This window comes from Scleropages formosus, chromosome 6 (assembly GCF_900964775.1).
Source record: "Scleropages formosus chromosome 6, fSclFor1.1, whole genome shotgun sequence".
NCBI lineage: Eukaryota > Metazoa > Chordata > Actinopteri > Osteoglossiformes > Osteoglossidae > Scleropages > Scleropages formosus.
Genome location: NC_041811.1, coordinates 17,764,585 through 17,782,496, shown reverse-complemented (window position 1 = coordinate 17,782,496; position 17,912 = coordinate 17,764,585). Strand labels below are relative to the sequence as shown.

General features: G+C 40.4%; 1 protein-coding gene across 2 annotated transcripts in view; it reads right to left on the bottom strand.

Annotated features, from left to right (window-relative positions):
* Positions 1–8,663: 8,663 nt before the first annotated feature.
* The window catches only part of arhgef28a (Rho guanine nucleotide exchange factor (GEF) 28a), a 77,139-nt gene continuing 67,890 nt past the window's right edge, over positions 8,664–17,912 (bottom strand). For both annotated transcript variants that reach the window (XM_018736684.2, XM_029253141.1), the window contains exons 36-38: positions 16,620–17,093; positions 14,768–15,020; positions 8,664–11,606 (exon numbers count right to left, since the gene is read on the bottom strand). In XM_018736684.2, the coding sequence (XP_018592200.2) occupies positions 11,437–11,606; positions 14,768–15,020; positions 16,620–17,093 (897 nt within the window). In that variant the 3' untranslated portion in view covers positions 8,664–11,436. The remainder of the gene's footprint in view (positions 11,607–14,767; positions 15,021–16,619; positions 17,094–17,912) is intronic.

The window sequence follows — 17,912 nt, the reverse complement described above, 5'->3', positions numbered from 1 at the left end:
TTCACAGCTATCCATCAAATTGTAATGAAAGTGGTCCCTACAGGAAATGAGGTCATTTTGCAGTCTTTTAACGAGTACAAGGACGCAATTTATCTTACATTTTTCTTTTTGACATATTTTCAGCAGTTTTTAAAAGGGGTGAAATAGTAACAATGGTTTCTGTTTGCAGTGGTCAAAAAAGTTTAAAATACTGTGCTATAGCATACCTTGCAACTGAAAGGATAGGGGTTGTTGATCTTAAATTTTTATACCTGACTCCTAATACCAGTAACTTTTTCTAGTAGCTACAAAAATACATTTTGATCCTTTTGATCGTTTTTAATCTGTTTTAACACCAGAAATTGTTGTAGGATTTACGCGAGAAGTGTTACAAAAATAGTATATTATTATTTGTGAGTAATGTATGCAGAGTGCATGAATCGACAGGCTCGTCTTAAGAAAAACAACCTCAAATTTACAGTAATTATTCCATTTGTATGCATCAGCAGTCACATGCTGCAGCGTAACAGCTGGTGTTTTGTTGAAATAATGGCCTTAAAGAGGGTCACACAATGAAGTGCAGCATTCAGTGAGGCTCAGGCTTCATGGAAATAAGCATACAGTCTGTGTGTAAAAGCTGCTGAAAACAGTTGCATCTCTGTGATGGGGTCATCTTCCACGTTGATGTGTTTACAAATATCATTTAACATACAAGTGGCTACAGTATTTTCCCGTTTCCACTCAGTATTTTTCACTGCTCCCAACATTTACAAGTTTTCTTACTTCAGACCTTGGGAAAAGAGCAAATTACATACTGTTGTCAATTCAGTTTGCTCTGAACATTATATCAGAAAACTAACTTTATGTGACATATGATATTTACATTCACTAATGAACTGTCACAGATGAACAAGAGAGACATACTGTACCTGCACACAGACACAGATCAGTGATTGCAATGTCTGGATCCTGTTGCTGAGGATAGCCTTTCTTTTATAACACTGTGCGATGAACCTAAATGCCCAAAAAGTAATTGCTTTGTTTATCATTTTCAAGTCGATCAATAACAACTGGGCAACTCGCCAAAACAAGGCAATGTAGATAAACTGTTCACAGGGGCAAGAATAACAAACAAAAGATAATTTGGTGCAAATTAAATATAGTCATCTCCAGGGCAACATCCCATGCCGAAGTCAGAACATACTGTATAATTTAGAACAAACAAAGGCTGCCACTAGAAGGAAAGAATATGTTAAAACTGAATTCCTGCTCCTAGTACAATTATTATTGGCACCTTGTGACTCAAAACAATTTGCTCTTGTTTTCTCTGTCTGAAATTTGAATTCAGGTAAGTGAGGCGGTATGATTTGTTAACTTTGGTCGATGCAATGTCACATTCTCTGCGCTCACAATTAGGGGCTGCTCATTGCTAAGTGGAGCTTGGCAGACAAAGACTTGTCTAATCTCTGAGATGGCGAGAAGCCTGTACACCCACTTAGGAGCGCTGTGGTTGCTCAGGGATGAGTCTGCACTGGTACAAATTACAGATAGTCTCCCATCCTCCATCCAGCCTTCTGTAGGACATATAGCCTCTTCCACAAAAAAAGCCCTCAGCAGAACGTACCCACACACTTTAATCCCACACCGAGTTCGTAAGCACAACCCTCAAAGACACACTGAAATCCTAACATCGCCTACGTGATTAAATTCCTGTCACTCAGCTCAACATCTGTAGCTCAGGCCTTTCTTTCTTAGTATGATACACTCATTCTCACTGCTCACTTTTCAGAGGGGTTACATGGCCTACTATACATGCTCATATTCATTCATATAAGGTCATCATTACAAATTATTCAGTGTCTTCTCTCTTGAGCAAAAAAGGTTTTTGAATGATTGATGAGTAAAACATTTATGCATCAATTTATCTTTTATATAGTAATTGCATACAGTGATGAATTTAATATTCTACAAATACTTTGTAACTGTGGAATGCACATTTACATTTATTCATTTAGTAGAGGCTTTTCTCTAAACCAACATACATCTCAGAGAACAATACAAGAAATACATTACATCAACGGAAGGAGAGATTTGGATGCAGACATATGATACTTAAGTACAGTCAATTTGTCACATAAAACCATATGAACCAGTATACATGATATGAGTAGCAGAGTATACGCTTTTCCATTATCAGACAAATTCTTCAAAAAAAAATTAACGTAACAAACGCGTACATCTTTATCGAGTACCTACAAGATCAGAAGAGAAGTGAGTTCAAAAGAAGTGAGTTCTGAGACCATTCTTAAATTAATAGAGAGGTTTAGCAGTTCTGAGTGAGAAGGGGAGGTCATTTCACCACACTGGGGCCAGAAACAAAAACCTTTTTGCTTTTGATATTGATATTTGTAGGCCATAACCAGTCTTGAATTTGAATTCTGAGCAGCTATAGGAAAGCCAATGCAGCGAGACTTCGGCAGGTCAAATACATTTCACAGTAAATGTGAAAAAAAGAGATGAGGGTCGCAAGGTGAAACAGAGGATAGGGGCTCAGCTCCTGAGCTGTGAGTTTGATTTGTGCATCTATATATTTGTGTCCATTCCTTCCTGTTTCCTCCCGCATTTCAAAGACATGTCAATCAGGTGAACTGGTGGCTGTAAATTACACAGTGTTTGTTTTTGTGAGCAAATGAATGTAATTGCCTTGCAGTGAGCTGGCATCCCACCCAGGATGTACCCTTCATCACATCCTGTGCTCCCAGGATATGCTCCAGACTACTGCAGCCCAGCAGCGCCAGTACTGGCCTGAGAAAATCTGAAGGTGTCAGATTTCCAAAACTAAGTTTAAAAAGTTCTCAAATAATTTGTACCATTACCACCATTACCACCTAAGCAAGTGTAGTCAAAATCTTGGGATTTGTTGATCAAACCTTAAGACATTTTTGGGGTTAAGGGGTGGAGAAATAGAACAAAGGTCACACTAACTTCATGAATTTTAAACATGAAAGCCCATGGAAAGGTGCAGTATGGCTTTTTTGCCAGTATAATTGTTGTAGGGTTCTTTGGGATGCCAATTAACCCAAAGTGACTAGCACAAACCTTTTTTGAAAAGAGCACCATTGCAAATTGTCACCAAAGTGCACTAAAAAAATCATGTCAGCTATAAGATCTCCTTAAATCACTAATGACATTAACTTTTCATAGTAGTGTTTCCTTGCCCCAAATTAAAACTACATAGTAAAAGCATTCCAACTACTGAAGAAATTAGTGCTACTATATTCAGCAAAAAAGAATAGACAGTGCAACAATACAGTATCTGCCTGCAAGCAATATATCTGGTTTACTGTCCTATATTGATAACAAAATGGAAAAAAATTATGAAATAACTGTGGTGAATTAATGCTAATACAAAATTGTTTAACTTGTATATATTGTAAATAGATATAGAAAATCACTGAGATCGTTTTAAAGTGTAAATAAAAAATTCATATAACATGCTTCATAGAGCGTCACAGTATAGCAGGCTGCAGTCATCACTTCGGACACAACTTATGTAATAATACTAATTATAATTTACCTACTGGTGTTCTTGTCTTATATTTCTTCTGCTTGAAAGTATGTGGAAACTTCTAAACGCCTGTTATACTCATCAGTATGGGCATAGTAGTAACCATGGTAACACTGCCATTTGCATGTTCTGACTGAAAGGAGCCTCCATTTAGTTAAGTGAAACTATAATTTTTTTTCCCTCACGTACACATTTTCTCCATTTTCACATTATAACATATGGCATATTATTTTATTAGTGCACATCAATTTTCTTTATTTGCATGTTTTAGTAATATTTTGCCTTTGCTTTTCTCCAGTGTGACATGATCTTAAGTTACCTATATAATAATTTACCCATTTACACAGCTGCGTCATTTTTGAGTGAAGCAATTTATAAAAGGGGGCATATGCTACGGTATGATAACAGGACACCTCCTGTTATCATACCTTAGAATATGCCCCCTTGGGATTGGAACCTGCAACCTTTGACCCTAGAAGCAGCTGCATATACCACATTACTACCTGCTGATCCATAACTAAAACCTTTAGATGTTGATACACATAAGTAACAAATTCTTGTACTTAACATCACTGTGTACCACATTTTGTACATCATGTGTATCGCATGTGACCTATAAATGTACAGGTGTGGAAAAGGCATCATGTACTCGCAGAGATAATGAGTGTAATTTGTGGTGACTCAATTGCAGCATTTCAAGACGTGTTGAAAGTGTGTTTGAAGTTAAAGATTTACTTTGTTTATTCAACACAAAAATATGTGCTCAGGCAAAAGAAATTATACATGGGTTTCATTAGTCAGGAATTTCCATCACCTGCCTCTGAAATCCACAGCCAATGTGCTTTAACACCTGCAGGAACATGCTTCTTTCCATACAAATGTTACCATTACATTTAATCATTTATCTGATGTTTTTCTCCAAAGCCACTTACAACAGCTTATCCATTTACACAGCAGAACAATTTCCACTGGAATAATACAGGTTAAGCACTTTGCTCAAGGGTATTACAGCAAGAGGGGAGATTTGAACCTACAACTACCAAGTTCAGGGGCAGCAGCTTTAAGTGCTGCACGACCTGCTACTGCCAGTAAAGGTAGCACGGTGGGTAATGAGAGAATACTAAAGAAAGATAAGCAGGCAAAGATGAAAAACCAGGCCTGGCTTAACAGACGGCATAATTTATGTTTATATCTTGACCATAAATCATGGAACACCTACAAGCCACAATTATTTCATAGGCCACAAAGAAGGGCGCTTTAGAATTATTATCCGAGCGTGTATGACTAGGATATGTGTCTCAGGAGCTATTTAACAACATGCAGACAAGCACACCTGTATACAACTTTGTAAAGCTGGTGTATTGCAAAACGATGATTAATTGAAATTCATGAAACTTAACTGGTTTAATGAAGTAATACCACCTGTCTTTTTGGGTGAGGGGTAGAAGAAGGATTCTTATTTCCTCTTGTGCTGTTATACTTTCCAGAGCAAAGCTGGCTTCTGCCCCTAAAAAGGTCAGCTGTCTATGTATCCAGATGTGGTCCACTGGCAGGTACAGTATCATGTCCACATGAAAGTCCTAAATAGCAGCTTCATTACCACAAGGTGAAACAACAGTAGCATCTGTGACAGCAGTTTGCGTTTAGGCATTATTCCTGAACAATATACACGTACATATATTTATGTTGCTTAACATGTTTTGATGTTTTTCTGCGTGAACTGGTGTACCTCTCGTGTTTTCCTACGCAGATTTTGAGGTTTTGTACGACAGAAATAAAGAGTATGATGTGACCTGAAAGAGCTAGGCCTCAGCTTGTGGGCGATCATGAGGTCAAGATGACTTCCCACAACCCAAAGAAACATTTTCAGAGATTTGCTCTCCAGTGGGTCTGGGGTTCGAATCCTGCTTGGGGTGCCTTGCGGCAGACTGGCGTCCCGTCCTGGGTGTGTCCCCTTCCCCCTCCGGCCTTACGCCCTGTGTTGCCGGGTAGGCTCCGGTTCCCCGTGACCCCGTATGGGACAAGCGGTTCTGAAAATGTGTGTGTGTGCTATTTTTACATCATTTATGTAATACCTATCTGGAATCCTGAAGAGGGGAAAACTGCTCTGTTGTTGATCTGGTCTTTTTACAACACAGTCTTATCCTGTGTTTTAAAAAAAAAAAAAAAGGTACAGTATAACATCAGACATACTTCCCTTTATATCTGTGAGGTAGTTATGGTTGGAGGAGATAAGCTTGTATATCTTGGGCAGCAAAACTTAGAGGGACTACATGTCACAAATAAGACTGGCGGGACATTAGGTTAAAGAAGAAACCAAGGGCCAGTCATATGGCTTTTTCTGGACAAAAGATGAACTCTAAAGCTTCAGGGTCTCCAGGGTCTGTGGGCTTTTGTGCACATCATGACAACTGATAACTTTTCATTTAGACAGAAAGTAACAACACCTGTCTTCAGGGTGAGCCTTTTTCTTCATCCCTTCAGCAAAGCATGGACAAAATCACTTTTTTCAAAAGCCTGGCTCTTCCGACATAACATTTTGATTTGATTACAGTGGGGAAAATCATTTTCACCACCACTGCAGTGAATTAAATATAGAAAGAAATGTGAAGTTCATACAAATCAATTTATAGATCTTTGCAAACATAGGTGGTAATACAAAATACATATCCAGTGTAATGTGCAGATTTACTTAATGTATCATGACATTCAGGGCATGTGCTATCAAAAGAACAGACAGAATGGCAGTTATACACTTCTGCACAAAGCTGTGAGATGTAGTGCAGTTACTTGAAATAAGTACCTCTGAAGTCACAGTGTACACTGATTAATGAGTTACGAGAAGCTCATCACAGAAATTCAAAAAAAATATCAACACATAATAATGTCCCATATCTTGACTCAGTCCATGTATATTATCCATGTCTCCAGCTACTGAAAGGCTCTGTGCTGCACTTTGCAGACTTTCATTACAAAGTGTGCAAAAGCAGGAAATCTACAAACTTATGTCTGTTCCGATTTTATTAAATTCACAGTTCTTGTGACGTTGCCATGGAGACACCTGAAGAGGAGGTTGTTTGTTCTAGTGCTCCACAAAAAAGTCTATTATTTCACACACACGTAAATGACACCCACTCATTTCAGGTAAAATGTGTGCATGACCACAGTCCTTTTATGCAGACTCCTTGCAAGACGTTCAATAGATAAAACCAAATGACTCAATAAATCACTGCAGGCTGCTGCCAAAGTGAGGAAATATTAATCTTCGTGCAGATGCAGCACAGTGAGGAAAATGTTGTTCAAAGGGTTCACTTTACTAGGAAAATAAAAGATTTAGATTGTACTAGACATGGATAATAGTGACCTGATATGCTATAAAACAGCCCAGTACAATTGTGTAGTTTCATAGAAACCTTTGCCTTTGTTTAATGCTTTTCTCCAAAGTGACTTTCAATGTTAAGCGACATGCAATTATTCACCCATTTATAAAGCTGGGTAATTTTACTGGAGCAATTTAAGGTAAGTACCTTGCTCAGGGGTACTACAGCTAGAGGCAGGATTCAAATCTGCAACCTTTGGGTCCAAAAGCAACAGCTCTAAACACTCTACTACCAGCTACCGGACTTCATTAAATTCCATAAAAGTGATAAAACCTTAAAAAACAGAGGACTTCAGCAATGTTCTTTTTGGCGTAGAGGCACTCCTCGAGTTACGAATGTCCGACTTGCATGCAACCCGTACTTACGAACGACGCCCCCTTACTGACCTGAAGTTGTTTTTTCTGTCACCCTTAAGTAACAATCATATGAAAACTTCATAACTAAGCCTATTATATTAAAAATTCGAGTTACTGTTCATACAACAGTTCATGAGCGCTACTTTACGATCCGCATCAAAACATTGCGAGTCTACAGTGTTTTGTCAGCTCGTGGGCAGGGCACATGAGCCCAAGGTAGGACAGACTTCCTTCTTGTCCCGTAAACCTCGTGTGTTACTGTATTTGGCTTTAATTTTTTGTTTTTACCCTCCTAACCATGGCACCAAAGCGTAAATGTGATGCAAGTGATGGTGATGCATCCAAGAAAAGGGAAACAATCACGATTGAAACTAAAGTGGAAATAATAAAGTGAAACCCCAACGAACAATGGAAAAAGCGAACATTAATGTTTTGCACATGCACACACACTCTGTCTCTCTCTCTGCGAGAGCACTCGGCTACAAAAGATACATCTTCCCAGTTGCGGAATCTCACTCCAGACAACCCCCAAATCCCCCCACATTTTCAAATCTACCTCACTTCACTCAAGTCCTGACCCTCATCATTCCCCAGTCCCGTTCCACTTCTCTTTGATAACAACCGCCCGCCTTATCCCTCTACCACGATTTCAGATCCTCACTTCTGTTCAGTTCGCCAACCGACCAACCATTTGCCTGTCCCTGACCACAAGAACACGTCTAGTCCTTTGATTCTGAATAAACAATCCTGCACTTGGGTCCAGCCTCCTTCGTGTCCTCTGTTCATCATACATACATCATCTGAAACCGCTTGTGCCATGCGGGGTCTTGGGGAGCCGGAGCCTAACTCGGCAACACAGGGCATAAGGCCGGAGGGGGAGGGGACACACCGAGGACGAGACGCCAGTCTGTCACAAGGCACCCCAAGTGGGACTTGAACCCCAGACCAGTCAAACCCACTGCACCCCGTTCTGTTCATAATCACAGTACTAAAATTAATTATCAGTTTCTATGTCTCTCTCTGTAAATACTGTAGTTATATTTATTATTACATGTACATTTTATTCATTTAGAAGACTTTTCTCCAAAGCGACGTACATCTCGATATACTATCATTACATCATTACACTGTATTATTCTTATAATTATTACTGTATAATTATAGTAAAGATGCTTCAGTGTATCCAAAGTTTCTTTAATGTTTTTATGCATAGAAAGGTATACGATATACTAAGTCAAACATTTCACAAACTGACATTAGATACCCACCATACCTAACTGTTCCGATTTCCGTTAAAAACCGACTTAAAGATGAATTGAGGACACAGAACTCATTCGTAATTCAGGAACTGCCTGTATTTGGTTAAGCAACAGGTGTCAGCAAAAATGGTAAAACTGAAACAGCACCAAACTTATTAAAACTAGTGCTACAGTGGACTCGTGCTCTATTATTCCTACTGGGGTTAGAAAAGGGTCCTGCAAAGTAAAGAAATTTATAACTGTAGATGAATGTGTTTAAGAATATTGACCCCCCCAGTACAAAAGCAGTGTTCATGGAGAAACCAATTTAAAATGAGCTTGTATGCATGAGTTTGGAGAGCGTGTCCACACTGCTTTCACTACACTGAGAGTAGCCAACTCATTGGAGGTGCTGTCCTGGTACTGCAGCCTTTAACTCCACCAAGGGAAAGCAGGATTTTCAATCGCAAAGGCAATTTAGGCTCTTCATGCAGTTTCCAAAGGAACATTTTAAGAGTAAACAACTCCTATTCGTAGAACACAAAGGAAATTAGAAAGAAAGGCACAGTCGATTTGACAGCGTGGTTGTGTTTCACCGTTTACGTGACAATACAGGGTTTGCAATATATTTTTTAACAGCTAGTCTCAGTATAAGACATAGAAAACAAAATATAACATTTTGATAGTTTCCATTTACACAAAACATCCATTTTAAATAAATTAAATTACCTTTTGACATACCATAAACCAATTTTTACCAACATATCCATTTTCTTTCCTTTTAAAATACTGTACACTACCATTAATGACATGGAAAATAAACATGGGTGAGTACTAATGTTTTGGAAAAAACACAAAGTTGTACTTTTGTTATCGGTTAACTTACTATTATTTGAAAAGCAAAATTGTTCCATATACATATGCCCTTATCCATAGTCATGCACAACTGCAGGAAAATAAAAAATACACACACATCTTCAAAATTTTATAGAAAACTACCTTCAACTGTATAGATGATTTCACTTTAAGGGTTCAGATGCCTGCTGTTTGAAGTAATTGATGACAATAAATTATCAAACATCCTTGCTTCCACAAAGGAAATGTGATAAGTCAATTCTGTATCACAGTGACAAATGTAACCAGAGGTAGCTTTTCATTTTTCTCATCTTATAGATGCAAAGGAACATAAATGAGCAAACATGCTCATTTATGTAGTGCCACAGAAGATTAAACACAGCATATTCTTTGGGTCTCTGCAGGCTTTGATCACTCCTGGCCAAAATGCACCATTAAAAAAACACATGGCCAAAGACCTGCAAATATGTTGAGTCTGGACATTTAGAAGTGCACATCTGCAATAAAGTTATCTTGATGTTATATTTATGTGTTACAAACAGTATTTCCTCTCAAATTTAAACCATTGAAAGGAGAAGTGTACTCTTTCTCAGTTCTTTGGGCGGGGAAAAGAAAAAAGGTATAATAGTGTGTATTGCATGCGGACCATGACAGATGAATGAGTGTGTTATAATAGAGTATAGGACTTACTTCCTCAAGAAAAAAATCTTGTCCAGGAAACTGGAGCCGGTTGTCTGAGAAGTTCTAATGCTTTCCTACCAGGACGCTTACGCTAATCATTCACTCCTAATGCACTTCTTGGACCCCATCAGTTTTATAAATAGAGCCTGTCTGATGTTTTCTGCTGTTGTTTTTCCATGCCAGATGATCAGCCACTTGAACGATTTCTGCAATATCAGGCTTTTTCCCTCTCTCCTCCACCCCAGCACCCCCGACAACACAGGCCTCTCACCATTTGTATCCTCTGTAATGAACAGTGAAGGGCAAACTAGAGCAACCCGATTCTGTCACCGGGGGAGGCTAGCGATCATGGAACACCCAGCCTTGAGCCGAATCATTTCAGTAAGAACACATACAGTAGGGGAAAAATGGAGGGCTCTGAGGGGACACACTGTCTGCAGAGGTGATGCTTAACTAGGAGCAGATGCAGTGAGACACATGACATGGGACTGTGAGAAGGGGGGTGCTGGAGCCACCTGCAGGGGCTTTTAATGATGTGGGCTTTGTTCTCCGCTTCTGCACAAGGACGCTACATTGACATGCTGAGAGTATGGTTCTCTAAGTAAGACACATTGCAGCCCCTGTGGTCTTTCATACAGGCATTAAACTAATTTACTTTGAGGAATGATCTAGAATACAAAGGCACAAATGACATAGCACAGGATCCCTTAAAAATCAGGCCACACGTCTATGGTCTAATCAGGACTTAAGGCACACAGCTGCTACCTGAAACAGTTATAGTCACTCAATATGTACTTCATTGACAGTGGACATATAGCTAAACTGCACAGCTATGTGATTCTGCAGATTAAAGACAAATAACAAGTGTTTTCACAAATATAGCTATATTTCCCATATATGTTTATACAGATGGTAACATTTTCCTTGAGGGGCCTTGTGCAAACATATGTTACAGAAGTGTGACACAATTGTCCTCTTGAATGCATTCTTTACATACTGTTCAACAGACTACATTACCTTGTTTGTAATCACTTGACCACAATTTCTGTGAAGTGTGTGATATGATTTCTGACATTCCCTACTGCTTTTCCTACTATTCCTTCTCATTTAAAGAGGGATCATTTAATTAGAAGTCCTGACTCAAGTACAACATAATTTCAAAAATACAAATATTAAGGATGCAATTATATACTTCCTCTTGTATTTTTCCCTTACGTAAATGCCATTTACATATTGTTATATGTTTTCATAAGACCCCATCTTTGGTAAAAATGTTACTAGACAAATAAGGGTGCACTTTGATTTTACAGGCAAAAGCATGTGACTTTCGCAGTAAAGCTGACCAGAGAGAGACAGTTCAGTTCATGGGCCAGTTATGCTCATAGGTAAACGATGTTTTCCTCCGCCCCTTCCTCCCCATTCTCCATGTCACCAGGGGGACTGGTCAGAGGTCCAACGTGGGGGTTTGGGAATCCTTGATAGAATGTTGGTCCAATCAGTGCTGTCCCCATCGGCCACTTGTCACTGTTGAAGCTAAGTGTGTTCACATCTGTGTTAGAAAATAACAACAGAGCTGTTATTAAGCATACTCAGCTATGCTTAATTTTCTTTGAGGATTACTGAAGTTTTACTGGACAAAAAAGTCTAAACTGAATTTTTACTGTCACTGACTTTATGTTCAGGACCCAGGTAGAGAACAGTGCTCAAGGGCAAAACTGAAAGGAGTTGTTTTTTCTCCCCTGCAGGGATTTCATTTGGGAGACATTTGGGACGCGACAAGAATAGTACATTTTCTACCCAAATTCAGAGAGCAGTCGCGATGTGACAGCTCCCCTTTGCAGAGATGTGGAGAAAGAAGTGCAGTACAGAACAGCAGAATGGTGCTAATCTCTCCAACGTGTGGTGTGTTGTCCGAAGCAGATGTTCAATTAGAGAAGTCTTGTGCTGGTTAATCATCGGTATTGGCGTAATTTTGACATGCATAATTAGCCAATTCCCTTTTACTTGAGAGCTGCTGAGCTGTGTCAGTGACATGCAAAGCTTTGTTTTGCTTTAATTTAGTTAAGTTTAGTTTTATCTGTCTTTGCACGCACAGCATGTTTGAGAACAAATTCCACTGTAAAATTCAGATGGGAAGATGATCGTGTTAACTTCCAGTTCCTACAAAGAAACTTGGCACACAAACCTGTTATGTTAATCACTTCAGCATGAGTTTGAGTATGTGAAAAGTAGGTATAAACAGTCACAAATATATATACACATCTATTCATTGGTTAAAAAGGAGTGAGAGCTGGTTTTTTGAGATACTGCCTAGTGAGGGCAACTGGCTGTGGAGGAGCTTTGGACGAAAATGAGAATTCCAAGTATACTGAGGCTGTTGAGGAAATGACCTCACAAAAGTTCCACTGATTCAGATGTACTGTAACAGTTAAAAGTGAGTCCACTTGATGGAAACACGTTTAAGCAGGAAATCAGTCACAAATGTACGGTATCCCAGTGTCCTTGCTTTCACATTTCTGATCATTTCATCCCATATACGTATTACCCAGGTTCCCCAGGTGGACTCAGACTTTTCACTGACATTCTTATTCACCTCCAGAATGGAACACACAATAACGGTTGTGGGGGATATACTGAGTTATCAAGACAGGTGCTGTTCTTCAACCTGTGTTTCCTTATAGCAGAGAAAGCACCTTGCTGTGATTAATTGAAGGCTACTTCATGGCTATACACCAGGGATGAGATTTTAACAGGGCTTTCAGTCATTACAATTGACCAAGGGGCAGTGGCTAGGTCATGTTCATCCAGGAGAGCCAGAAAACAGAAATTACAGAATCAGAGCAGAAGACAAAACCTGTAATCGACAAACCCTTCAGTGGCATTCACATAATTTTTAGTAGGACAAATATAGATCTGAACTTGCAATGCAATTTGTCAAGCACAGGGTTTTCATCACATTTCAAACATCTGCCCTCACTGATTTCAAATGACATGGCAACAAGTTTACCAACTGTTATGCATACAAATGCTTAGGTGAAGTAGTTAATTATCCATTATTTCACAGGAGGTGTGGATAAGCAAAGATAATGAAGTTTAATGCTCCTTTTGTCCCAACTCCACTTCATGATTTCCATGAAAACAATTTATGTTGCAATACAACTGCATACTGTGTCCTTAGATAAAATACACCCCTGCTCTGTGTGCAGAAACCCTCAGGTAGAGAGACTGGAAAAACTAGCAGTTTTGATTAATTTAGCTGTCAAATGCACAGATCAAAGGGGCTAGGTGCTCAGAATGATATCGGTTTGAAACTGCCCCAGGCTTGACTTCCGTAAATGGAAATAGCAATGAGCAAGCTCTGGTACTGGCTGTGAGTGATGGTGTTTTACCTGTAGCCCACAAGGCCTATCTACTGGGAAAAGTTAACATGACAAAAGCAAGGGTCAGAACTGTCTCTGCTACAAGCACTAAAGGATTTTCAACATACATTAAGAAAGTCAAACCAGTATGTTTCTTTTGACCAAGCTCAAACTTGGGCTATTCAACTTTTTAGAGATCATGTGACTGGGCAGTTAACACATTATGATTACTAGTGCTATTATTAAGTTGTCACTCAGCACAGTCTTTTATCAGAAGCGCCTTACAGCTTTTGACCCATTATTACATCAGGGTATTATTACTGGAGCATTTCAGGGCAAGTACCTTGCTAAAGGGCACTACAGAAATGTTGGGGAGTGGTGCTTAATCCAGTAACCTTCTGGTAACTAGACCATGTATCAACTCTTGTGCTACCTGCTCTCCCCAAACTAGGTTCTGTGTTCAAATTGAAACCTTCTGCAATAGATTCTCCAGAAAAATACCATACATGCAGGGTTACATAAGATATGACTCTTCAAAATAATGGCAATCTTAGTTGCTGCTCTTAGATGTTACAATGTCTCCATTAGGTAGTGAAGATTTTACTGTAATTTAACAAAGAACTATAAAAAAGCTGTTTATGCTCCAAACAATAACTGGCTTACACTATGTTTCCTTACTGCTTAGAAATATGGCTTATCATTTCTGTGACTCTGACTCATCTTCCTGCGGTAACAGGTTGCTTTATAATGAGATCTGTAAAGATTCACGATCGATGCCCCAATCAGTTGGCTATCGCACCTCACCGGTGATTTGCACAGCAGTGTCACCCTCCAGCATTCGATAAACAAAGGGAGATTGATTTCTGGGAGATGGGGAAGACTGTTGTTTTCTCAGGAGACACTGATTAACTGAGAAAGAAGGACGAGCGAGGTCTCGGGAGAGAGCCACAGCCCCCAATGTCCCCTAATGCTTTCCATGTCAGTTCTCACATGCAATTTTTTCCATATAATGCATAATGTAATTTAAAAGTTGCTTTTACAGCATTCAGTGAGCGATATGATTTATATTTAAGGAATTTTTCAAAATATAGAGTTTTTCTTTCTTATGCAGCTATGTTAGCTGTTCCTATTTTACCTAATACACCACACTGTATTACACTGATGCTGTGTGAACAACCCAGCGACTCTATATACTACAGAATTTAAGCAAAGATGCCAATGGGTGCAAATCCCCATCATAAACCCGAAGTAGATGTAACTGAACACTCTTCACCATCTACACAGGTGGTGTCCTGTCTGGTGTACCAACCCTTTGGGCTGGCTACTCCTTCATGGTGGCGTCAGCTCTTACCATTGTTTATGCGGGCTGCAGGAGCTGGAAGTGGGTGAGAGGTGTGGCTATGGGCTGGAAGATGTTGGGGTGTATGCTTGCCATCAAGGATGGGGCGGGCCATGTGACAACTTGGCATGTTGGAAGAAACCAGTGAGGCAGAGCGCTGATGCTGGGGGAGATGACGATTGTTCTGCGATGCATGGAGGGCCGCCTCATTGACCAACACCGAACCCTCGCTGCCAAAGCTACTGCACTGTCTGTGACCTGGTTCCTGCAGGCAAAGGCATGCATTACCAGACAGCATACACGAGTATTGAAGAATGCTTCGGAAATTTAAAGCTTGGTGGAATGGCAGTGCAGCAGGCCGCATTGGTGCCCCACAGATCCTAGGCTGAGAGTTGGGACATGGATCTGAATCCAGTATAGTCTGTGGGGGGGTTACAGGTTCCCTCCATCTTGCCTCACACACTGCACTTCTTGACTGCTATAACCCTGCAATGGACAATGGTTGTAACTGCCTTAATAAATGGATGGATGGATGGATAGATGGATGGATAGGTGTATATAAAAATTAAGTTGTTTCACAAAGTGAGCATAAAAAAAAAAAATACAACACAAATTTCCATGTACAGCGTGACTTAAGCAGTTTAACCCAGTATGTATATAATCGTAACAAATGTTGCACTGACTGACTGGTTGAAGACGGACAAATGTTGTGCAGCAGAGTCCTGTAAATAAAGCTGTGCGCACTGTCCGACGAACGATCACTTCAGCCAGAAAGGCCTGTTTCAGAGTTCTGTTTACTGAAACTCACATCCTGTAACTCAAGTGCATTACAATAACAAAATGCTGTGTCCTTCTTCTGTCTGTCTCTCAATGTCCCTGCGACAAGGATTCTGATGTACACCGTGAAATGAATTTACTACTGAAACAACAAAAACCCTAGGGCAACAGCATCCTTTTCTACTAAACAGAAGAAACACTGCCATAAGCAGATTATATTACTAGAATAAAATGACTGTATTAGACATACTAGTGGTGGTGGGTCGTGCTGTTGTGGCATCCTTCAACATCACATTCAAAATGACCTGCTTTTGAAGCTATCCAACAGTCTAATTGGACACTACTGGGGCTCTCTCAATGAGCCAATAAATATGGGTCTCAGCCACAGTCCAGAGAAAAAAATGAGCTCTATTTAATGTAACTTCACACTGCAAAAACAGTCCTGATTTATTCCCTCATAAATACAAACATTTATAAATACTAGAAATGGTACTTCTAGGGCATTATTTAAGAAGATCAACTAGAAAATGACTTTTTATAGTGGCCCTTAACCAGTTATTTAAAGAAAACCTGAGAAAGTTGGTTAAAAACAAATAGTTTCAACATGTTTTTAGTTTTCTGCCCAAGACATCTTTCTAACCAAATAATTCCCAAGGCTACTCGATGATGGCGTGTGTTCTGAGTCCATTGTGCTAGTCTGTGTAATATTTTGCGCTTTAATTGCATCATTCTTGACCTTATTTAGAGAGTCAGTGCCCTGACTTTCCAACAGATTGCATTTAAACTGCTTCAATTTTCTCCTTCTGTAAATCACTTTAAAGAATCACACACTGAGAGAACATTTGAGCATTTCACTTATCACACCTAAGCTGCACAACAGTTTAACATTTGACTTTCAGTTTAACCTGAAGGGTGACCTGGTATGGCCTGTAAGCCATGCGAAACTACATCCTCATGCTTCTGAGCTTACAACACATTGAGATGGGTTAATGTTAAACTGCTCACGAAGCCACCTGAATGTGACCAGCTGCAGCAGTATTAAGAAAAATGTGGGTGGAGAACGACTAGGTACCAGGAAGAAGCACACCTGGCAGTTATCCAGTGGAATCACCATAACAGGCAGGCTCCTCTGGCGGCTATGGCGCCAGCTCTGCAGCAGCCTCTGCTGTGTCTCCAGCTGGTGGCGCTGGCGGCTTACGAGACGCTGGCCCTCACGCAGCCGCTCCAGGCTCTGTTGGTACTCTCGCAACTGGACCTCCAGCTCGTCCCGCTCACACTGCAGTCGCTGTGCCTGAAGCTGGCACTCCCGCTCGCGCTGCTCGAGCTGGCCAGCCAGTCCCTCATGCTGGCACCGCCGTAGGTGGCACTCTCGCTCCCAGCGCTGCTGCTCCTGTCGGAGCTGCTCCCGCAGCCGCAGCACACCAGCCAGCTCTTCGCGTTGTTTTTCTAGGTTGCGTTGCTTCTCCTGCTCCTGTAGAGCATTGGCACGTGGCACCCGCTCACTCTCCTGGAGGAGGGCTCTCTGTACCTCAAAGCAGCTGTCCTGGATGACCACGGCTGCCTGCAAGGAACAGGGACAACACCTGGCCCTCAAAGTCTAGTTCAAATACAGGCTAATCTAAAAGTAAAACAATAACAAAAAAAACAATCCTAAGTGAAACATATCCATGCCTTCGACTGACTACATTAAACATTAAAAGGATTACAATGTTTATAATTTTGAGTTTGCTGTCCAATATATAGGTGGGAGCATGGTGGCACAGCGGGTTTGGCCAGGTTCTGCTCTCTGGTGGATCTGGGGTTCAAGTCCTGCTTGGGGTGCCTGTCCTGGGTGTGTCCTTTCCCCCTCCAGCCCTACGCCCTGTGTTGCCGGGTTCGGCTCCGGCTTGCTGCAACCTCGCTTGGGACAAGCGGCTTCAGCTAGTGTGTGTGTGTGTGTGTGTGTCTATGGGGAAAAAGTCTTGGCTAAAATAAAAATTAAAAAAAACCAGGAAACACTAAGAAAAAACCAAAGGGATTGCCTCTGGGAACAGAAAAGCAATCATGTTTCAACCTGATATAATCATCAAGGAATTTGTTATTCCTTTGCAAATTAATTGATTATTTATTTCAGAGAAGAGGTGGGCCACTTTTCCACTTTCTGTTCCTTAAGGTTATTGTCACCTTACCCAGAGAAGCAGGACAGATGGAGGTAACCATGTTAACATGGTATAATAATAGGCCATTTACAAACAGCTCAAGTAGGTACACTTACATTAAAACCCCATGAATTTTGCTAAGATGAACAAAAACTGCTGTACTGCCACCGCAGCACAGGGTAGCAAGCTCTCTATGCAAATTATGCACAGAACAAAAGATGCTTTCCATGCTTCCCAACTGT